This window comes from Orycteropus afer, unplaced genomic scaffold (genome assembly GCF_000298275.1).
Source record: "Orycteropus afer afer isolate SDZICR_OR568_19922 unplaced genomic scaffold, OryAfe1.0 scaffold00002, whole genome shotgun sequence".
Taxonomy (NCBI): Eukaryota; Metazoa; Chordata; class Mammalia; order Tubulidentata; family Orycteropodidae; genus Orycteropus; species Orycteropus afer.
The window spans coordinates 6190387-6214357 of record NW_006921589.1 but is presented as its reverse complement, the minus strand read 5'-3'; the positions used below and the strand labels follow the sequence as shown (position 1 = coordinate 6214357).

Genomic DNA, 23971 nt, shown 5'->3' with positions numbered 1-23971 from the left:
TTTAGATCTTGGTTCAAAAAAACTGTAAAAATATTTGACACAACTGTGAAAATTTGAACAATGACTGGGTATTTGAGGGTATTAAAGAACATTACTGTTAACTGTGGGAGTATAATAATATACTATGATCTTATTTATAATGATTATAATAAAACTTCACATATTTTAGTTAACTAACAGTTCTCTTATCTTGTCTGTTCTTAAACATATCTACTATCAGAAAATAATCCAAAGTTAAGAATTATGTGGAAGGAGAAAGAATAGGCTTAGACAATGCATAACCTGAGTTATAAGCCCATGAACAACTTTACATTTAATTTAACCATAAATAAATATAAGTCTGTTAGTCACATTAGTAATGGTAGGCTGTATCTGCTGATAAGGCAGGGGTAAAACAGAATTGTCAAGTCGAAAAGACATCCTTTCATGTCTACTGTAGTTATGCAGAAATATTGATTCTTAAAAGTGGGCTAAGCCACGACTATTTATAATGCCATTTACTGGGTTTGTTTGTTTTTTCCCTATTTATATAAAATAGATAAGACTGGCTATAACCCTTGAAGAATGCAACAGTGACCATATCTTAAGGAGTCTATCAAGCTTGATGAGAAAAACTGGGAGAAAAAGGGAACTGTGGAATAAACTCAAATAAAAATCCACTAAAAATCATTCTATCCAAATGAATTTACACATCTCTTTTTACGAAGATCATCATGGATCTCTTTTAAAAAGCAGTGGCAAAGCCAGTGACCTCAAAACACATGAAACTCATTATCACAATCCTCCCAAAACTAGTTAAAGGATCCTTCAAAGTCCTGACACTGCGTGGAGAGAAAGAACTCATGTACTTGATGCACCTCAATACCAAGCAGCAGTAGCAGTTCCACAGATGGACTAGTTTAACATTTACTGTGAAAGCTTCATTCTCACTGAAATATTCCTAAACTCTACATGAAACTGCCAATAAACTAGAAAATTTTACAAAATTAAAAAAAAAAAAAGGAAAAAAAGAGATTGGGCCAGATAGTACAAGGCAAGTAAGGACTACCTATCAAGTTAACCAAAAGATTATAAAAAAACAGTTTTAAGAATGTTTGCCAGCAAAGCATGTAAGAACCTACCATAAACTTACCCAACAAGACATAAAAAAGCCCCTAAGATTCTGTCACTCGAGGTGTAACAACTGAAGACCCTTTTCATACCCATGCACTGCCTCTTGGTTTTGACTCAGTCTTACTCACTGAGAATTCTTACCTGAAATTCAGCAGTTTTAGGGTTACTGATGTGCACTGCCTTTGTTGTGGAGATATCCAAACCAAGTTTATCAGCAATATCTTCTTGGGAGCACTAAGAAGTACATACAAAATAGATTAATATGGAAAAGCAATGGCCAAATTTAATATAAAAATTTACTTAATGATGTAAGTCAAATGACGATGCTCTTATAGCAATGCACGTTCTTTACATAAGTCAGTAAGTTAAGAATAAGGTAAGAATAAACATACATCGATTAGTTTTAGGTCCACAGCAATTTAACATTAATAGTTCTCTTACCAGAAGTTCCAGCCATGATTCTGAGAGTTAAGGTAAATTTTCACATGGAGACAGTGGTATGCCCTGACTTCTAGTCTAATTACCTTATACGTTTCTCTTTCTTTACCTGAAACCCCCTCCCAGCCCCACCTGCAGCCATCCCAGAAACCAGTGTGGAAGGCAGAAATTAGCCACAATGGCATAATGGATAAGCATTCAGCAGTTCAAGCCCATCCAGCCACTCCTCAGGAAAAAAGAGCTGGTGATCTGCTCCTGGAAAGAGTACAGCCCGGGAAGCCAAATGGGACAGTTCCACTCTGTCACATAGGATCGGTATGAGTCGAGATCGACTCAACAGCACACAATAAGCAGAACTTACAAAACTATTAGATACATCATGTCCAATAAATGAGATAACACAAGTAGTGTGTCTGGCACAGAGCAAGCACTCAATAAATATTAACAATAATAGTGATGCTTAAAAATCACTACCAAGAATGAACAATGATTACACACTTTCGTGCTGCCTTTTGGGAAGAGAGTTTAAAGCTTAACGTGAAAGCTGAGGTGCCTTCAGATTACTCTACTGTTTTCCGACATGAGGTGATACTGCTCACTGTGCTGTTCTACAGATGGTCTTCAAGGTCTAACTGACCTGTTATTTCGTTTAGAAAAAAAGAACGTTGTAAAACAACTGAAATGGAAGAGCATTCACTTCCTGCCAGTTCTGGGGACTCTGGCCACACTCTCCTGGACAGACCCTGAAGCCACATCCAGAAGAGAGCCCAGGATCTGCGATGGCTGCAGAGAGAATGGTACGGTGGCAGGCGTGTGGGTACAGGCACTGCTCCCAAAGCATGGGGGCTTTTTGTAACGAGATTTATGTATGACCTGATCGCTTAATTAGGACATGCAAGTTACATGATGCCACAGCACTCTCAAGCAGAACTAGCTCTGGCTGCACAAAGAAAAAGTTCCACAGACACATGGCTACGCAGCTAAGCGTCCGAGGAACCTTGTGCTTTATCACAAGGGTGGACAATAAGAGGCACTGATGAGACCAATCCAACCAAAGCCAACCCACTGCCGTGGAGCTGATTCTGGCTCATAGTGACCCTAGAGGACAGAGCGGAACTGCCCCACAGGGTTTCCAAAGCCGTAAATCTTAACAGAAACAGACTGCCTCACCTTTCTCCTAGGAAGTGCCTGGTGGGTTCAAACCACTGACTTTTCAGTTGGCAGCTTAGCACTTTAAACATGGCACCACTAGGGCTTCTTTACAATAATAAGAAGCATTTTAATTAAGATAACCTTAAGTTTGATTGCAGTTAGATACGTAGAAAGTAACTTAAGCCCATAATTTTTATAGATATTACTATTCATAGTAAGACCAAAGTAGGTATTTTGTATTAAAAGTGAGTTTATTTAAAAGAAATTATTATAACCAGTATGCAGATACATAAAAGTTATAATGATGAGCTGTGAAGTACTGCTATTTGGGAAATCAAAAACTGGGTTTTAGAAAAAGGCCTGTTACTCTAAAAATGCAAAACTAGAGGTACCTTATACATACCACTTGTGCACATAAAATTTATAAACACTTTGAATGATGAAATTCCTACAGGAAAACTGAACTTCTCCAGCACCCCACTCCTTTGCCCCTAGTGAAACAGTGTTTTAAATTAAATGACTTTCGACACCACTGTTTGCAACCGGTAACTCGATCACAGGCTTTGGATGGGACAGGCCTGGGCTTATTTGCCTGGTCTATAGTGGCTAGCTATGGGGCCTGGGACAAGTTACTTAAATTAACTGCTGGTAAGACAGGAATGCCTACTTCACCGGCTGGACTGCACAGCAGTGGGATTATGGACACAGAGCTCCTGTTCAGGGTGGTGTCAACACCCTGCAGAGCCCCATCAGTCAGCAGGCAGAGTGTGAGCTCCTCTCGGAAAACATTTCACAGCACTTAGTTCTGTTGAGGAAAATAAGGTTTCAAGTGGGGAGTGGAACTGAAGGGGAATGTCCACGGTTTATGTCACATAGCTTTGAAAAGTTAGACTCTTTTCAAATGAGAACGTATTCCTGTGCCATTTATGTAACATCAAAAAATAAAAATAAACTTCTCTGCTATTTTCTACATTTTACATGATGTTCTGGTTACCAAATGCCACTCTGACAAGAATATATCACAAATGAGAAGGCTCTAACAAGCAAGAGTTTATTCTTAAAATGTGGAGGCTTTAAGTCCAAGTTCAAAGTGCCAGGCTCTAGGGGCTAGATAAAAGCCCCTCAACCTTGGGCTTCAGCTCTGCCTTTTGCTCCTGGCTCACTGAAGCTAGAGGCTTTTCTTCACTGAGACAGCTGCTGGCTGCTGAGACTGACCAGCCCAAGGTTGACAAGTAAAAAGGCACAGTCCCAATGTTACCAAACCACACGACAGGCCATTAATTCAAGTCCACTGGAAGTCCCAAAGTCGGCAAAGCATAGGAGGCTGCTGAATAATGAAATGGCTACAGGCAGGGTTCAAGTGTGCCGTATGGTAGAGACTATCCCCAAGGCTTCTCCTCATATACAGGAAGCAGACCATATCCCTAAGGCAGCTACTCAGCTGCTCACAGTAGATTCTACCACGGAGTTGATTACCAGTCTCATCGTGGGGAACACTACATCCAGCTGCCCAGCCACTCAACCAGGCCCAGCCAAGTTGACACACAAACTTAATTACCACACATGAAATCACTGATGCTCATGTCTTTTTCTGTATATATACACATACACACAGAGGAAATACAACCAGAATGCTCCTTACAAACAAGGAGGCCAAGACTTCAGCTTGCTTACACATATCAACAGGAAAGACCAACAGCTAGAAAAGGCCATCTTGGTTGGTAAAGTGAAAGGTCAGTGAAGGTGAGGGAGACGTAGTGCAGACCGACACAGCGGCTGGACTGATGGACTCAAAGGTGGCAACGATCATGAAGCTGGCGCAGATCAGCAGTGCTTCGTTCTGCTGCATGTAAGGGCACTTCGTGTTGGAGCTGACGTGATGGCACTTACCATCAGCAACATATACATATCTGCATGTACAGAAATACATACACATACAGGTATGTGAGTGTGTGTATGCACGTACAGGTGCATGACATGGTTCTATGGAGCCAGCATACACAGGATAGGCCTATAGAAAAGCATCTAGGAATTAAAAGGTTCTAGTATCTGTGTAAAACCTGTAGGCACTTATCCTCTCGAGGCCTCAGGCTTCCTCAACAGTACAGTGCCTGGCATATAAAAGATGCCCAACAAATGTCATTGGATAAATAACTCAATCAGAAAAATGACGGTGTTGAACTAGAAGATCTCTCTGGTCCTTCCAAAGTCAATGTCCTATGAAATAGGACATTCAAGAAAATGCCATGAGAGGCCTGTATCTCCTTACAACCTTCCCTGTACTGGTAGTAGTTCTCATTACTGCCTTCCATGAATACTCCAAAACGGTGAGAATTTTAGGGCTGAGGTTGAGAAAATGAGGCAGCCATTTTTGGTTGTTTGTGTGTGTGTGTACTTTGCCCTGGGTTATTAGCTGACACTCATCTGAATGCTCAAGAACTACAGAAATGCTCAGCAAGAGAGAAAACGGAAGTACAAATCACACATATTTCCTTCCTTCCAATGGTCAGTGCGGTGGGGGAGGGAAGCTTCCATTTGATTTTGTAATAAAAGTCATTTCCTGATTTAGACCTTTTATGTCAGCTTTCCAACACAAAGCAAATGTTTGTGAACATGTTCAAAGACCAAGAACTAAGTTTAATGTGGAACAGTCCACAAGCCCTTAACCAGGGCGGCACCTAGTGGGCACAGCCATGACCAAGTTAAGACCCAAAATTCTAACTTAATAAATGTGGTTCTGAGATTCATCATGAACCCTCAACACTTACATGAGATTATAAAATATGTTGTTATCTGTCATACTCAGATACTTTTTGTAGTCCTTCATTTTTCTATGCCAAGAAAAGGAAACATCTATGCTTACCAGATATGGTATCATCTCAAATATCAAAGTTGTTCTTCTAGAACATGGAAGTTTTAGTTCTACCTTTTATAAATTCACGAGGAATCATACAATGAAGAATTCAGAGATTCAAAGTAAACAATTGGCTGAGCAGAAAAAGCACGTGAGACATACCAGAGCAAAGGTGAGCGCCTCTGTGAATCCCGCAGCCGCCATGTCATGTCTTAGAAGTTCTGTGAGCTTATTAAGAGGAAGCTGAAAAAAAGGGGTTCATTTTATTTCCCTAATAAAATCTCTTATTTTTCAATAAAAGATTTAGAACATGTCGTTAAAGAGGAAACCACCACCTCCAACCTTTCTAACCTACACTTAGCATCACCATCTCACCACCTCTTCCCATGCAGCAGCTCGCTACTTGTACAGATGCATACATCTTCTCCCCACCTCTCCCACACACATCCATCTTCACCCCGAGTCAAGAAAATGAATCTTCCAGTTAGATTCAAAGGGCTCCAAGCTCAAACCTTGTCTTTCTTCAAAGAACTAGTTATCACGTTTCAACTTACTCTAACCAACTGGCATCTGTTTTTTATCCTCTCAATAGTAAATGCCTCTCATAGCAGAACATGTGATAATACTGCTTGGTCTCTTGGTTCTGCTCTCCTTGAAGCCTTCCTGGCACTCAACAGTCAGTTTCTAATGAAAGAGAGTGTTTATTTAAGGGTGCAACCTTACTTGATTAGCTATGGTGTATGTTCTCGGGAGACTCGTCTGAATGTTGTTATATCCATAAGCAACAGCAGCATCTTCTACAATATCACAGGCATGCATAATGTCAGCTCTAGTTGGAGGGATCTCAATCTCTATCTGATTCCCATCACCTATGACTTCTGACTTTAAATACATCCTGGTCAGAAGCTTTGCAAGACTTTCTGGAGTTTCTCTGAAATAGGGATGCAAAACATAAACTTCACTGGATTATTTGAAACATGTTAATATTTTGCTTTAAAATATGCTACAACCTGAAATAGTAACTTTTCTTCTCTGAGTTATGTTTGACCCCAGACATTGTAACAGCTCATGTTCTACCAATACTTCATTTACTCCCACGGAGCATCCAAACCCTCTGCCAAGCATTCTTCCAGGAAACATGCAATACTCTGTTTCCTGTGCTCTTCATTCTTGAATTCTTTCAACAATAAATCAGTGAAGTTTTCAGAGCGTACCTGATTCCAACTTTTTTGTTAATTAGATCAGCTCTCACTATCTCCTTTCGGTAAGCCAGTTCCTTAAAGAAAAAGAGTTTGAGAAACTTAAATCATTCCCCATCAGATATAGCTTTAGATTCTTTCAAATTGCATTTTCTTAATGTTGTTGTTATTGAATGTCATTGCCCTTCCAAGAGATTTTCATTAGAGCCAGAGACTGAAAATATACCTAGTTTTCAAAACATTATTATATAGGAACAAATTTACTACATTATAGTCATACATGAACATTTTATTTAGACAATTCATGCTGCTTGGGACTAATATCAAACACTAAACATTTTTCTCTTTAGATGATCAATCACCATTCTCTACAGTAAAACACTGGCACGTGGCATCGTTTCCAAGATGCTTATAAATCCTGCTAAAGAGTTTCCATTTCATGTCTTGCAAGCAGGTGTATGTGACCAAGAAAGATAACTCAAGTGCCACAATGTACATCACACTAAATCTACAAGCATCAGAAAGAAAATTCCTTTATCAGTCCCCAGGGTGGGAAACAGAGTCTGCATCCCATGCCTTACAAGCACTTGGGCATCAGGCATGTTCTCTAGCTCTTGCTGCGACATTCACCATGTAAAGCACATGGTTGGATGGACGGATGGATGGACAGACAGCACATCCACATTCTATAACCATTACTATTGCTCTCATCATCACCAGTATTAAGCAATTCTTAAATACTTACTGGAAAGGTATGTGACTTTCCATTAGGAAAAACTACCTCGGCTGCTTCGACACTGGAGGAAAAAAAAGCCAGAAATGAAGTACTTTGGAAAAAAAGGGCTACAAATTCTACAACTTGTATAGTTAACAAGTCTTTCACTTGATCTACAACTAGAGCCTCAACACGTTCAATCTATTCACATCCCCACACTGCTGTTGGGTTAATCTTCCTACATACAGTTACTCTCCTGTGCCATTTCCAATGATGCCCAAGGCCCTGGAGGCAGAGCCTACTTGTTAAGTTTATTTCCCAGTACTCCAAAGCATTCATCCTATATGGACTCTTTGCCCACATTAATATACACATTCTAGGCTTTACCAGAGTGGTTTGTTACACAACAAACACAAACTGATAGAAACACTAACATGCATATCAATTTATATACATATACATATACACACATACACACTCACTGCCATCGACTCAGTCCTGACTCACAGTGACCCCTCTTTGGGTTTCCAAGGCAGTATCTCTCTGGAAGTAGATTGCCCAGTCTTCCTTCTGAGGAGTGGCTGGTGGGTTTGAACTGTCAGCCTTCTGGTTAACACCACCAGAGCTCCTACATACATACATACTGCCCATATACTTTCAGTCATGCTTTCTACAGATATACATTTATTTTTAATTATAACTGATATTCTAGAATAAACTATAATGCCAGCACACAGTAAGGAACACATACGTTTGTTAAATTATGCTTTTAATTGAAAATGATATGCTTTGAAAGAAATACAGTCATCATATACAGGCAGTCTCTAGGTTACGAATGAGATCAGTTCCTAAGTGTGTCTTTAAGTCACATTTGTAGGTAAGTAGGAACAGATGCATTAGTTCTTATTTAGTGTTACTTTAGTGCAGAAAAGGAGTTCTGGTGGCATAGTGCCTAAGGCATTTGACTGCTAGCCAGAAGGCTGGCAGTTCAAACCCACCAGCCACTTTGCAGAAGGAAGACTGGGCAATATATTTCTGTAAAGATACTGCCTTGGGAAGCCAAGGAGGGGTCACTGTGAGTCAGAATTGACTCAATGACAGTGACTTTGTTTTTTTTTTGTTTGTTTGTTTGGTTTTAGCACAAGAGAAAGGAGCTCTGGTGGTGCGGTGGTTAAGGTATTTGGCTGCTAACTGAAAGGTCAGTACTTGGAACCACCAGCTGCTCCATGGAAGATGAGGCAGGCTGCTTCCATAAAGATTTATAGTCTTGGAAACACAATGGGGGTTGCTATGAGTTGGAAACAACTCGATTGCAATGAGTTTGATTTTTTTTGGTTAGTGCAGGAAAAGGCTGGAAGCTTTTTCCATGATTTAAAAGCTACACATGCAATAAGTGAAGGTGATTGTGATAAAGAATTTGTTGCTGGTTGGGACTGTGAGTAGGGGTTGGTTCATTCATTTCAAACTGAGGGCAAATTTACATAACATTAAGGGGCAAGTATGAAGTGTCTGCAAGTGGGACACTATTACCCTGGGCTGTCTGTATGCAGCATACACGTGATGCTCTTGTATGTGCTTGTATATAGCTTTGCTAAGCTGGTGCTTCTGGTGTTCCCCATTCTTTCCTTTCTCAATTCAATCATCCTTAAATACAGTTCAAATTTCATTCCCTTCAGGAAGCCTTCCTAGATTGCTTCATCTGGCAGTAGTGTGCCCTTATAAACAGCTAGAGAGCATCATATAAACTTTAAAAATATATTTTATTTTATACACTATTATGAATACATCTTATGTTCTAGTTATGGGAACCACATTTCATCTTTATATTTAGCACAAGACCTTAATGCCTTGCCTTCAGATCAGCAGGCAATCTATTAAAAGCAAACACCCTCACTGCTTTTGCATTGATTATGACTCACAGTGACCCTACAGGACAGAACTACCCTATAGGGTTTTCAAGGCTGTGATCTTCACAGAAGCAGACTGCCACATCTTTCTCCTGTGGAGCAGCTCTTGGGTTTGAACTGCTGACCTTTTAGTTAGCAGCTGAACACTTAACCACTCACTGCACCACTAGGGCTCTTCAGGCAATCAATTAAGGTGCTAAATGAACTTACGTAAATTGATTGTCACAATATTCACTGAACATGGTGACAATAACATCGAGGACTATTTTTGCCTGCAAAGGAAAAAAAGTATGGTTATCTATAAATATACTTTCTTTCCACTGAGATGGAAAGGAATTAGTATTTAATATAATTTTGTCCCCAAATACCTAAAAATGGATATTTATATATATATGTTCTAAAAAATGAAGTGGAATAAAACTTTCTGAGCTCCACTAGGCCCCTGCTCCTCTGCAGGTGTTCTGCACTGATACAGTTCTGAGACTTATAACCCAAGACTGCGGCGAATCACTTACTTTCCCTGCCTCCACCCCTGGTTCACCAAGTTTCAACAGTGAGAAAAACGGCTACCTACTGGGGAAAGCCTTATCAATCTCATTCCTCCCTGCAGCAGACTGTCTGCAGCCTGGGGCTCAACCACTTACTGGGGCTGAGACTTAGGGCAAGTCCCTTCTTACCCCTCTGTACCTCAGTTTCCTCACCTGTTAAGTTAACCTCATTTGGTGATTATAAGGATTGAATGCATATCTATAAGAGTACTGTATTTTTTTAAAAAAAGCATTTTTTTTTTTTCAATTTAATGATTTAATTTTTAACCAATCCATAAGGCTTTTACTACATAGTCACTCATCTTATTAGGGTATATGGGATATATGTTTTCCTCATACTTGTTTCACTTGTATGTGAAGCTTCAGGAAAGATATGCAAAGTCTGGTAATGCATGTATAATTTTGTACACAGCAAAATCTGTATTACTCAGATAATATTTCTGGAGGCAAATATTGTCAAATATATATATTATAACATAAACTTACAAATAAAATACCTTACAATGGTCTTCAGCCCTGTACAACGTACAGGAATGCCATTTATCGGCCCTACTTCTGTACTCCAGCCTTTCCCTGCCATTTAAGTTTAGCTTTCTTTACTTGCATGACTCTCAGCTCACTATGCCCTCCCTAACATGGGGAAAGAAGTCATATGCAGTAGGAAATGCTTTCATATCAATCCATTCCAATCACTTGAGGACAAAAATGAATGAATAATTAGTACTCTATACATTCTAGATATCTTTATGTACACAAATCTTTTAACAATTTGGTAAATAAAATTTATTTGCAGTTAGTTCATTAATTTCTTTTTCCAAGTTCACAAAGGTATGAAATTATTCCGTACTTAAATTAAGTCAACGAAGAGAGTAATTTGTACAGCTCTCATTATAGCCCTCTTCCCATTCTCTGTTTACATACTGTTGCTGTTATTAGGTGCTGCTGAGTCAGGTCCAACTTACAGTGACCCTGTGCACAACAGAACAAACCACTGCCCTGTCCTGCGCCGGCCTCACAATCCTTGCTATTCTGGAGCCCATCGTTGCAGCCACTGTGTCAATCCACCTCGTTGAGGGTCTTCCCCTTTTTTGCAGACCCTCCACTTTACCAAGCATGACATCCTTCTCCAGGGAATGGTTCCTTCTTACAACATGACCAAAGTAGGTGAGACTAAGTCTGACCATTTTCAATTCCAAGGAGCATTCGGCTGTACTTCTTCCAGGACAGATTTATTCATTCTTCTGGCACTCTGTGGTACTTTCAGTATTCTTCGCCAACACCACAACGCAAAAGCATCAACTCTTCTTGGGTCTTTCTTATTCATTGTCCAGCTTTCACAAGCTTATGAGATGACTGAAAATACCATGGCTTGGGTCAAGTACACCTTAGCCTTCAAAGTGACATTTTGCTCTTCAACACTTTCAAGAGGTTTTTTGCAGCAAATTTGCCCACTGCAATATGACATCTGATTTCTTCACTGCTGCTTCCATGGGTGTGGACTTTCATATTCCAAGGAATATGAAATGTCTGACAACATCAATCTTTTCTTCATTTATTGTGATGCTGCTTACTGGTCTAGTTGTGAGGATTTTTGTTTTCCTTATGTCGAGGTATAATTCATGCTGCAGACTGTAATCTTTAATCTTCACCAGTAAGTGCTTCAAGACACATTCACTTTCAGCAAACAAGGTTGTGTCATATGCATATCGCAGGTTGTTAATGAGTCTTCCTCTAATCCTGATACTGGGTTCTTCTTCTTACAGACCAGTTTCTTGGATTATTTGCTCAGCATACAGATTGAGTAAGTATGATGAAAGGATACAACCCTGACACACACCACTCCTGATTTTAAACCATGCAGTATCACCTGGTTCTGTCCAAACAGCCTCTTGATCTATGTTTCTATGAGTATATGGTTAACTCTCTCCAACAGACCAAAGAGTTCCTTGCCGTCAAGAAACATGTCACTCATTAAATTCCTGGCACTGGAAAGATAGCAGGTGTTGATTAAATGTTTGTTGAATGAATGAAAGCACCATAACCAAACTACGGAATACCTGTATTCTTCTATTTTCTAAGTATCTAAAATCTGTTTACCCCTACAAAATGAACAGATTTTAAAGTTTAGCCATATATTTTGGCCCAGAATTAAAAACCATTCGTCTGATAGTATGAACACAGGACACAAATTTTATTTACCTTAGTAAAATCAGTTCCTGTGCATTCAATAAACACGTTTCTAGTCTTTACTGTTATTTTGGAATGATCCCCTGTAACGAAACAATAACAATAAAAGAAAAATCATTTTCACAAATAAAGTGGACTAAAAGCTCAACAAAACAGAAACTATTTTTTCAATTTGGAATGTAATATAAACTGACACCTCAGAGGTACGGGGATATACAACTTTTATTTTAAGTCCCACTGCAAATTAGAGAATAAAAACACAGTAACAAGCCTTTACTGTGTGCTTACATTGTGCCAGGTGTTATGCCAAGCACTTAACATATGTTATCTCCCTTCATCTGCACCTTGTGGTAGAGATGGCCTACTGTGGACCTGCAGACAAGGCAACTAAGGTTCACAGAGTAAGTTACTTGATGATGATCATAAAATTTAACAAGCAGCCAGGCTGAGATCTGGACCTAGATCTGGGTAACTTTCAAAGCCATGCTCCAAACCACAACAACCACCACAATCCAAACTCTCCTTCCCACCAAGAGTCAGCTAATACTTCTCCTCACCTCCAGCACTGGCAAACATCCATAGGGAGATATCATGAAATTTTATAAATGCATTTAAGTCACCCCATCAAAAAAGCCTTCAGAAGAGTTAAGATGGAAAAATCTCATTTCAATGCTTTAGTTTAACTGTAAAACTACAGACAAGACAGTGTTTGAATTTAAGTTTAACTAAGGTAACTATCTGCTACAACCAAAATAACAATACCCTTTGAAAGAATGGAACAGAATCTAGAGACTAGCATAGAAACATATTTATAAAACTGTAAATATTTAAAACTATAAATATTTATACATTTATATATTTCATAAAAATTTCCAGCAAAAATGTTAGATCACCCATTTCTCAAATGAATGAATGAAAACAGCTATAATCAAATCAACAAAAGACCTGAGATACTTAGGTTCAGAGTTGCTAGATTTGATTTGTTTCAGTCAGATTCATTGAGAATTTTACAGACATGCTGAAGAAGAACAGTAAAATTCTGGGAGACTTTTGAAGTAACTCACCATTGATGATTGGAGGCATTGAAAGGACAACACCATTGCTATCATAGATAACTGGGTACAGAGGTTTATTTTCAATGATATGTAAATAATGTTTAAGGTGGTTGTCAGTCTGAAAAAAAATTAAGTCAAACAAACTTATCTTTTATCTCTATTACTATAATTAGTTCACATACCTACTAAAGTCAGAGAGAAGGGAAAGTCAGAGGGGTAAAAGCCTCAAATTATAGAAAGCTCTAAATGTGTAAGACGTTCTAACAGAAATTAGTATCTTAATATCCTTGTACCGCTTCCTCACCTGTTGGGGAACGATAGAGAGAACTCAACTCAGTTGTTTTAAGAGTGAGAATCAATTTCCCATAGTGTGCCTGACTCACCTCAAACAAAATACTACCAGCACAGAATTATTTAGGTAAACAAGAAGAAAATGTTTGCAAATCCTACCTAGGATAACAGCTGCTTTTTCGAATGATACCCACCACTTCAACTATTTATTACATGCATTTTAAAGTGACTACTGAGTTCATTTTCACTGTTGGACCCTAAATTGCTAATAATGGGTGGTAGCCACTTTGCAACAGTATTTACTACATATATCTAGCTTCATGCTACACTTGCATGAGTTTTAGTTAATGGTCACAATGAGGTATGGTCTATTTCAGTGGTTCTCAATCCTAACTGTACATTAAAATCATCTGAGAAGTTGAAAAAATAACAAAACTATGGTCAGGTCTCACCTTAGAGCACATGAATTAGTATCTCTGGTTGCAGCTCAGGTACTGGTAATTTTTAAAATGTAGTCATTGTTGCTGTTATTGTTATGTGCCGTCAAGTCAGATCCGACTCATAGCATCCCCTTCTTGGGTTTCCGAGGCAGTATCACTACTGAAGTAGATTGCCCCATCTTCCTTCTGAGGAGTGGCTGGTGGGTGTGAACCACCAGCCTTCTGGTTAGCAGTCAAGTGCCTTAGGCACTATGCTACCAGAGTCCCCTAAAATGTACTCATTACATTTCTCTAATTCTAAGAACTCACTTTGAAGGAACTTCATGATTCATGCATAGCTAACGTATAATGCAAAAGAACATTTACCTTGAATATGTTCATTAGTTCACAGGCTGTGTACTCCTTGGTCTTATTTAGAGGCTTGAATCTGATATCTGAAGGACGCTTCGCAGTGTAAGTAAATGGGCCTGACAGAGTGTCCAAATCATGAGTACCAATAGCCACCAATGCTCTTTTTCTAAAAGAGAGAGAGAGATGTGAATATTCCAAAGCAGAACTTCTAAAGATAACAAAGACCGTTGTTTTAAGAAATTATTTTTCAGACTCTTCCCTAAAACAGACTGTTGCTAATTTTACCTTTAATGGAATATAATGAACAAACTCTTACAACCACTAAGAGTAATGAGAAATTACAAAGCTACTTGAAACACATTATTTCAGTGGCCGAAATACATTGTCACTATGCTTTGTCAAATATTGTTACTAGGACATTTTCAAAGTTGGTATTCCCTTTATTTTCTTTTTATCTGTCTCTTCTTGGTGTCCTCAAGTGAGCGTAAACGTTTTCATTAAGTTAGAATAAACCACTTAAGTTCTGTATTTTTTGGCTTTTCTATTATTTTCCTGAATTTTCTGTTACACAGCTATATTATTTAGTAACAAAAATTTTAATTGAAATGCTGGGAATATCATCTAAAGGTTAATTTGTAAGAAAAGTCAAAGGCTATTAATTTTAGGAACTTACAGCAATATACAAAGTAAGAGAGAGAGAAACAGAAGGCCCTAAGAGGTGATCTCACTACAAACATTAAAAAAAGGAAACTACGTAACAACTTTATGCCGATTGATAACAATGCCAGAAGTACCAAATGTGCCCTGGTCTGCCCCGTAGAAAAAGCTCATGATTTCCAGAAACATCAGATAAAATAGGCCTTAAAGTTGAAATAAGTAAAAGAATACCTTTATATAAAAATAGGGTCTGAAAATGATGTATGTCCAAACAGATGATCAGAGACACTTATGCTTATCAGAAACCTTTGATCCTGTTTTTTATTTTGAAATTATATTTGCTTTCTCACTGTTTTGTTTAATAACTATATACCAGCAAGCTAAAAAATAGACTCTTTGAGAACTGGATATAAATGTTACCTGAATCATAAAAAGTGTTGCTTCAACCACTTGTTTCAGGAAAAAAAAGAGAAACCACAGGTGTGATTTTTATTTTGTAAACATTTTCATCACAACCAGGAGGTATGCACTCATTAGATCAACCACATGAGATCAAAAGGGCAGCATCTGCCCAGAGATAAAGCTAAGAAGGCAGGAAGGGGCAAGAAAGAATGAAGGGAAATGGTAAACAGAGGGAGGAAGTGGGAGGGGCAACGTTACACAATGGGGATTGCAGTGAATGTCACAAAACATAATGTGTATGAATTACTGTTGAATGGAAAATCAATTTGCTTTGTAAACACAAAACCATTTTCATCACAGAAGAAAACCCTGAATACTCTCTCTCAACCCTGTCCACAGACGATCCCATTCCTGAGGGAGCCTCCTAGTCTCTATGAGTTACCAAACTGCAATTACTAAAAAACAAAAATTCTTTTTCTGTTTTCATTTAAGAAATATTTAACTATCAATCACACTTTTTGAGAAACACGAAATAACTAAGGTTAATACATTTTAGAACCACATAAAGCAGCCAGATGTTTTCCCATCATGAGTAGTTTCCATTAGACGTTTTGAAATACTAAAATAAGCTTATGGACTCCAACTGTTACCTTCCTTGACCTCTAAGAGTTCAGAAATTAGATAGATTTGCAGATTCTTGAGGAGCCCTGTGGTGCAGGGGTTAAGCATTTGGCAGCTAACTGGGAAACTGGCCGTCTGAACCCACCAGCAGCTGCAGAGGAGAAAGTTGTGGCAGTCTGCTTCCATAAAGTGCACAGCCTTGGACACCATATGGGGCAGCTGTACTCTGTCCTATAGGGTTGGAATAGACTAATCTGCAATGGGTTTTTTTTTTTTTTTTTTTTTGGTTTGCAATCCTATAGAAGCTGAATGGGAAATTAACAATGTCCAAGACAGAGTAAGCAAATTTGGTCATTTGAAAGTCTCAAGCTTTATTTTAGCATTTACTCTGACGATTTATACTTATACTTTCTTAAGAAGTAAAATCAAGATAATTTTTTTCTTGCTTATAAAACTTCAAATTACCATGGTTTAATTGGTCATAAGGGATATCAAGCTCAATTGGCAAAACATACTACACAAAAACATTGTTCCACCTTCCACTGTGGTGAGTGGCAACTGGGAACTTAAAAGCTTGCAAGTGACCATCTAGATGCAACGATGGGTCTCCCTTGTCCAGGGCAAAGAAGAATGAAGAAAACCAAAGATGTATGGAAACAATTAGTCCAAGGGACTGGTATACCATGCGATCCTCAGCCTATTTGACCAGGAGATCAGAATAACTAGAAGGTGCCTGGCTACCATGGTCAACCACTTGGAGGGGGATCAAAGTAGGAGGTCCTGGATAGAGTGGGAGAACAATGTGGAACAAACTCAAAATCATAAAAAGACCAGGTTTGCTGGTCTGGTAGAGCCTGGTGAGACCCCTGAGACTATGGCCCCTAGCTACCCTTCAGGTCTGGAATTGAACTCACTCCTGTGGCTTCCAGCCAAACAACAGACAGGCATATGAGCTAAACATTTACATCAGGTAGATACACTTCTTGGAGAGATCAATCATGGGAGAACAGAAGGGCAGTGTTTGTACAGGGAGACAGCTTGCGGGGAGGGAGTGCATGGGAGGAAAGAGCATAGGAAAGAGGAAACTGTGGGGAGGAAGTGGGAAGAGAGTTGTTATACTGTGGGGAATTGCAGTCAATGTCATGAGACAAATGTATACGAACTGCTATATGGAAGATGAATTTGCTCCGTAAACTTTCACCCAAATCACAATAAAAATTAAAAAAGAAAAAAATTACCTTGGTTTATAGTTAGTGGTATAATCTACTACTAATGATTTGAACCAAGAAAAAACAAATTTCTAGGACTAGATTATTTCTCCTCTGCATTGTATTCAAGATATATCTCCTGGTTCTCCATGCATTTATCACTTATAAGCAGAAACAACTATCTGACAAACATCTGTTTGATAAAGCAAATTTAAACTCGTTACTCTCACACTGTTAATTTAGAAATGCTTTGAAAAAATCTGTAAAGGAGACAAAAAGGAAGAAGGGAGTAAGGGGGAGAGAAGGGAGGAATAAAGAGGGAAAGCAAGAAGAAGGGAAAAGGGGAGAGAGGGGAAGACAATGCCCCCACAAACCTGCAAATATTCTGATGTAATTTCTCCTGAAGTTCAATGAAGCTGTCATATCGATCCTTAGTAAACTTTATGTTGCGGAGCACTGCTGCTACAGCGTAAGGGCGCACTTTCGCTGTCTGAAATTTTTAGTATCATTAGAGATGATAACCATTAATGCTTCTCTTTAAAATTACACCTTATGCTAGAAAGTTAGCTGCACTCTTGTCACTGTCACAAATTTTCTTTCAAACTACTTTTTATCCATTCATTCAAAAATAATTAAATTTTATTAACATACCATAATTTGGGCAATAAATAAACACGTGAATATTATTTTCCAAAATTTTTTATGAAATACAGATGATTTGTTCCCTTTCATTTGTTAATAAAACAAATTGACAATTTTTAAGAGCTAGAGGCTACATATTACAACGTATCCATTTCAGCAGATGAACAAAGAAAGGCATATTTGGCAAAAAAAAGATTTGTTCCTTTTTCCTCCTCACCTTATAGACATATACATAGAAGAGACTTTTAAATTTAAAAAACAAAAAAGGATTAGTCTCATTACCTCTTCCGTGATAGTCAATTTCTGGATTTCTCTTTTAGGTATTACCCGTTTATACACTGGAGCCTTTATTCTAAAACACAATTAAAAGAAACACACAATTAATCAAAATATTTGATATAGTAATTATATTCCACCGTATGTATACAAAGTATACAAAATAAACAGAACTAGGACACTGGGTTGATGGTATAGCAAGTAAAATTTTCACTAAATACACACACACAGGCATACATACACACACATAAATAAAAACTAGCATACTTTCTAACATTTAAAATTGTCCCAAAATGGTATAGAGCCTCATAAACGTTTCCCAGGAGAGGCTACAAAATTAATAAAAATATTTGAATTATATTCTACATTATATACATTGGGAGCTCTTGTGGCGTAGTGCCTAAGGCATTCGACTGCTAACCAGAAGGCTGGCGGTTCAAACCCACCAGCCACTCCTCAGAAAGAAGACCGGGCAATCTACCTCTGTAGAGATAGCACCTCAGAAACCCAAGGAGGCGGTCACTATGATCCGACTTGACAGCAGTTGAGTGTGGGTTTTTTTGGGTTATATACATTACCTAAGCAATTGTTTAGGGGCATTTAAACATGAGCTGAAGTACTGGATTAAATAACCTTTAAATTTTATTCACAACATGAGATTCTGGATTTTTAAGAAAAACATGACTTATTATTAAAAACACAGATTCCTGAGTCCCATTGGGACCTACTGTATCAGAATATATAAGGGAAAAGCTTGGTGAACAATACATTTTGAAGACATCTCCAGGCTAGCGTTATCATCAGAAGAGGCTGGGGATTACTGTTTTAAGGCAGCACTGCTCAAACTTCCAGGTGCTTACAATCAGCTGAGGACTTTGTTAAACCACAGATTCTGATCCAAAGGTCTTGGGCTGAGGAAGAAATTCTGCACTTTTACCAAGCTCATAGGTGATACAAATGCTGCTAGTTTATAGATCACATTTTGAGTAGCAATGGTTTTAAATCTTTTCTAAAATTTCAAACAGCTCTGCTGGTGCTTTTAGCTGGTAACAAAAAGGTTGGCAGTTTGAACCCACCAGCCATTCTGTGAGACAAAGATGAGGCAGTTGGCTTCCATAAAGATTTATAGCCTTGGAAACCTTATGGGACAGTTCTACTCTGTCCCATGGAGCCACTATGAGTGGCAGTGGATTTGTTTTTTTGGGTTTCCAAAATTTCTTTGATCATAAGAATCACAAGAGGTACCTGTTAAAAATACAGATTCTTATTAGGTAAGTCTGAGAAACACAACTCTTAAGGGATTATCGGTGACCCTAAAATACAACATCCGATTGTCACACACAGGACCAACTGAATCAAGGCCAAAATTCAACCACTTTAACCAACTGTTTGATCATCACCATTTCTCCAAGAACCATCACTCATCTAAAGCCTCAATGTTTTGGTGTCCAGTCCATCAGCCAGGTCCTTATTCCTTTGAAAATGACCAGAGAAGTAATCAAATCCAAAAGCAACTTCTATTAGTTTCTGATGTTGTTGTTGTTGTTGTTTGCCATCGAGTCGGCGCCGACTCATAGCGACCCCTCCTTGGGTTTCCGAGGCAGTATCACTATGGAAGTAGGAATGCCCAACCTTCCTTCCGAGGAGTGGCTGGTAGCTGGTACTATTTCACCTCTTTTTCATTTAATATATTCACTATCTTGTATACTCATTAGATGAACATCTGGAAGGGGCCTTTCAATTCTTCTTCATTATACACGAGGACAATGAAGCCAGAGAGGCCAATTAACTTGCCCAAGATCATACATTCACTGTAAGATCTTCAGATTTCCAATGAGGAAGCTCCATTCCTGAGTTTCCTCCTTACCATTCTTATATTAATAGCAAATAAAGTTTTCCTACCTCTAGTTTTCTCCCAACCCTTAACAAATCCAATGAACTATCCATTCCAATGGGATTCTGAGGCAAATCACATGAATCTGCTAAAGAATTTTTTTAAATTTAAGAATCCTTAAAATCATTAACCACCCTAGTTTTAAAATATGCTCCAAAAGAAAGGCTACGACTCAATATCCAGGCAAGCTTCCAAATGGCTGCAGTCTCCATGCATCTCATCCTCCAAGCACCCTGCTTTCTGAGCTACACAGATCAAAAGTCAAGGGAACCTGTCCAGCAGGATTTGTTCCAAAAACTTAAAATAGGGTTGCTGATAATGACAGGGATTCAAAAGAAAGAAATGAAACCCAAGTTAGTAAAGCATTTAATGAACATGTTTCTTTACCTTTCTTTGAAGACCTGAAGTCCTCGGACCAATCCTTCCAGACACAGGAGATCGTATCTATTGGCGGGGACATCAATTTTATAAAGAACAACATCAGAGGCCCCAGCTGCCTTTTCATTACCTTGCTCCTTACTTATAAGTTCCTTCTCAGAAGTCTAAAACAATCCAAAAATTCAAAGTTAATAAAACAAGATAAATGTACACTCTTTTTAAAAAGTAGAAGCCATCAGTCCTATAAGGCAATAGTTACTTTTTCTGCAAAAAAAAAAAAAAAAAACACCGGTTTGACAATATTAAATGCTGTAATAATAACCGACAGAAAATACTCCCACTTTTGCTCAGTTCAGACATCTAGCTTTCTCAGTCATCCCCAAACAAGCACATGCCTGCTGCTGGTGTTTGTAAATACAGGTTTTTTGTTTCAAATTTTTGCTGTGGTTAACTCAACTATAACAAAACACTTGCCATTTTGTAAGTGCTTTTACTGAACACATCCAGGCCCATTATCTATGGCCATTTACGTGCTACTTAAGTCACTGAGCTTAGTGGCTGTGACACAGACTATCTTGCCTACGAACCCCAAAATACCTACTGCCTGGCCCTTTTCAAGTCCCTGGCTGGTGCAAACAGGTAAGCACTCACCTACCAAACAAAAGGTTGGCAGTTTGAACCCACCCGGGACACCTTGGAAGAAAAGCCTGGTGACCCATTTTTGCCTTGAAAACCCTAAAGGGCAGTTCTACAAACTGTAACATACGGGTTACCATATGGCAAAGCTGATGCAAGGGCAACTGGTTTTACGGTTTGGCCCTCTACGGAAAAAGCGTGCCCAAGCCTGAGTTAAAGAAAATGAAAATCCCACCAAGAACACAGAGTAAATAAGTGTCAAAGAGCCAAAATAAAGATGACTTGCCAAAAGAAAGAAGTAAAACTTCTTTCAGGATAATGACAATGGGTCTAAAAGCTAAATCTTGTGGGCACCCAAACCTAGAAGCTACATGAGAATGAGAACAATATAAACACAAACCAAAAACCATTCAAGGAGATTATCAGAAGCTGTGGTAACAATTAGAAGGGATTCTAGGTTCAACAAGAGGCGATCTAGTGACAACAAAGTTAAAGACATGGAGCCACAAAGAATGGAGCTAACCCAGAAGATGAGAAAAATACCAGAATAACAATTCTTAATGCAGTGGCAAAGAACTTAATTATGTGGCAACTCTACTTGGCTAAACTCCCACTACTACTCCCATCAATAACCTGCTAAAATGACTGCTGGAGTCCTGGCAAAATATGCAATTTTTGTTTTATATGATGCCCTCCCACTGCCACAGTAAGAGTAGCTCAAATTATTTCCCAAATTAAGAACTATAATCTATACTGGGCAGTTATGTAGTGGACTCAGTTCTGGTTGCTAAGCACCATGTGCCCAATGCACACCTGAGGAACCTAAAGGTCCACACGATGCTCTCACCACGCAAGGCCAAGCCAGGCTCTGAAAATCACACGCCCTGGGCATCTCAAACCAAGGAGGCATACTGTAAAAATCAGGTAAATGAAGAAATAAACAAGAAAGGAGAAGAAAGAAATGAGGGCAGGAGAGGCAAGGAGGAGGAGGAAGAGGAAGAAGTAGAATTTAAATAATGTTCAAGAGAAACTGAAAAAAAAAATAAAGAAAAACAAAAATAAAACAGCACAAACCCACTATCAAGTTGACTCTGACTCACACCAACCCTATAGGACAGAGCAGAACAGCCCCATAGGGTTTCAAAGGCTGTAAATCTTTATAGAAGCAGACTGCCTCATCTTTCTCATGCACAGCAGCTGATGGATTCAAACCACCAACCCTTCAGTTGGCAGCTGAGCACTTTAACCACTGTGCCACTGTGGCTCCATTCAAGCAAAGAAGTCAATAAAATTACTGTTGTTTAGTGTGAAAAGTTAAGTCACCTCACAGGAGATGTTGGATTTCAGGGAAAATCTGTATGAAGAAAAGGAATAATACGGTACCAGAGAAATGAAAGCATCTGAATAAAACAAGGCCCGATTCTTCTGTAAACAAAGACTAGCAGTAAAACCCAGTTGCTGCTTAGTTGATTCTGACTCATCGTGATTCCATGTATGTCAGAAAACTGTGCTCCACAGGGTTTTCAAAGGCTGATTTTTTCAGAAGTAGATCACCAGGCCCACCTTCCAACATGTCTCTGTTGTTGTTGTTGTATGCCATCGAGTTGTCTCCAACTCACAGCGACCCCTCCTTGGGCTTCCGAGGCGGTATCACTATGGAAGTAGACTGTCCAACCTTCCCTCCGAGGAGTGGCTAGTGGGTTTGAACCGCCAGCCTTCTGGTTAGCAGTCAAATGCTTTAGGCACTATGCCAACAAAGACAGAGCTACTTAAATCTGTATTTGAATGCATGCAAAGACCATATTCAAAAACTGGGTTTACCAGTACCACCAAAAGTCAAAGAGCACAGAAATTTTAGGGCTGCCATTGAGTTGATTCTGACTACTAGCGACCCTACAGGACAGAACAGAACTGCTCCATAGGGTGCTCAAGGCTGTAAATCTTTACAGAAGCTGAAGGTCATCCTTTTCCTGTGGATCAGGGGGTGGGTTGGAACCACCAACCTTTTGGTTACTGAAATGCCTTCATCATCGCACCACCTTTGAAGGAATCCATAGGGATCATATAATTTAAACTCCTCATTTCACAGATAAGAAGAAATTCCAAAGAGACTAAAGTATAAGGCTCAGAAAAGCCAAGTAACTGTTCCTAGCCACACACCATGTAAACACTGGAGCTGGAACTACAACTCTAATTTTCTGATACCCAGTCAATCCTTTTGGCTGTCACACAGCCTAAAAACATCATGTTGAGGACTAATAAAATTATTAATAGAAACTTAATACAAACTACAGAAATCTCAGCCTACTTCTCAAGCATGTAGATGTTCCACAATATAAAAAACATCTTCCTGTATCATCAGTAAAGAAGCATCAGGGAAAAATGAGGCAAAACATACATGTTTGTCAGCCAGAAGATGTTTTTAACCTTATGTCTAAGACAGTGTTAGAAAACACTGAATAGATCAAGAAGATAGAAGGCTTAAGAAAAAAACAGTAACACAGACTATAACAGAACTATTAGATTATCCTTTTTATTATAAGTACAATGTTCAGTAATCATTAATAATATATTTATTAAAATATACTGCCTAAACATGTTTTTAAAATATTCTAATCATACAATCAAAAGACTGGCAAACTTCTTTGTACTTGTTTTTCTGTGCATTTCATCAAATAGGTGAGCTTACTCTCCAAGGGAGTCATTGTGGAGAGTGAGAGATCAGGAATGGACTAAGACTGGTTAAACCAACATGGAGGAAGGGTGGGCATGGAGGCAAAGAAGGCCTATAGAAGGTGCAGTTGGAGGCCAAGGAGATAAGCAACTCTAGTTGAAGAACATGCTCCCTGCTTTCCAGGTCCCTCTCTGTGATTAATTTGCAAACTCATAAACAAAAAACCTGTTGCCACTGAGTTGATTCTAACGCATAGCAAGCCTACAGGACAGAGCAGAACTGCTCCACTCTGGTAGCATAGTGGCTAAGGCACTTGACTGCTAACCAGAAGGC

General features: G+C 38.8%; 1 protein-coding gene across 1 annotated transcript in view; it reads right to left on the bottom strand.

Annotated features, from left to right (window-relative positions):
- The window catches only part of FARSB (phenylalanyl-tRNA synthetase subunit beta), a 78902-nt gene that overhangs the window by 45758 nt on the left and 9173 nt on the right, over positions 1-23971 (bottom strand). Inside the window, exons 3-14 of the mRNA XM_007935619.1 lie at positions 20338-20492; positions 18063-18132; positions 17513-17628; positions 14266-14416; positions 13178-13286; positions 12126-12196; positions 9589-9650; positions 7502-7553; positions 6772-6833; positions 6281-6488; positions 5720-5800; positions 1255-1347 (exon numbers count right to left, since the gene is read on the bottom strand). Of these exons, the coding sequence (XP_007933810.1) occupies positions 1255-1347; positions 5720-5800; positions 6281-6488; positions 6772-6833; positions 7502-7553; positions 9589-9650; positions 12126-12196; positions 13178-13286; positions 14266-14416; positions 17513-17628; positions 18063-18132; positions 20338-20492 (1230 nt within the window). The remainder of the gene's footprint in view (positions 1-1254; positions 1348-5719; positions 5801-6280; positions 6489-6771; positions 6834-7501; positions 7554-9588; positions 9651-12125; positions 12197-13177; positions 13287-14265; positions 14417-17512; positions 17629-18062; positions 18133-20337; positions 20493-23971) is intronic.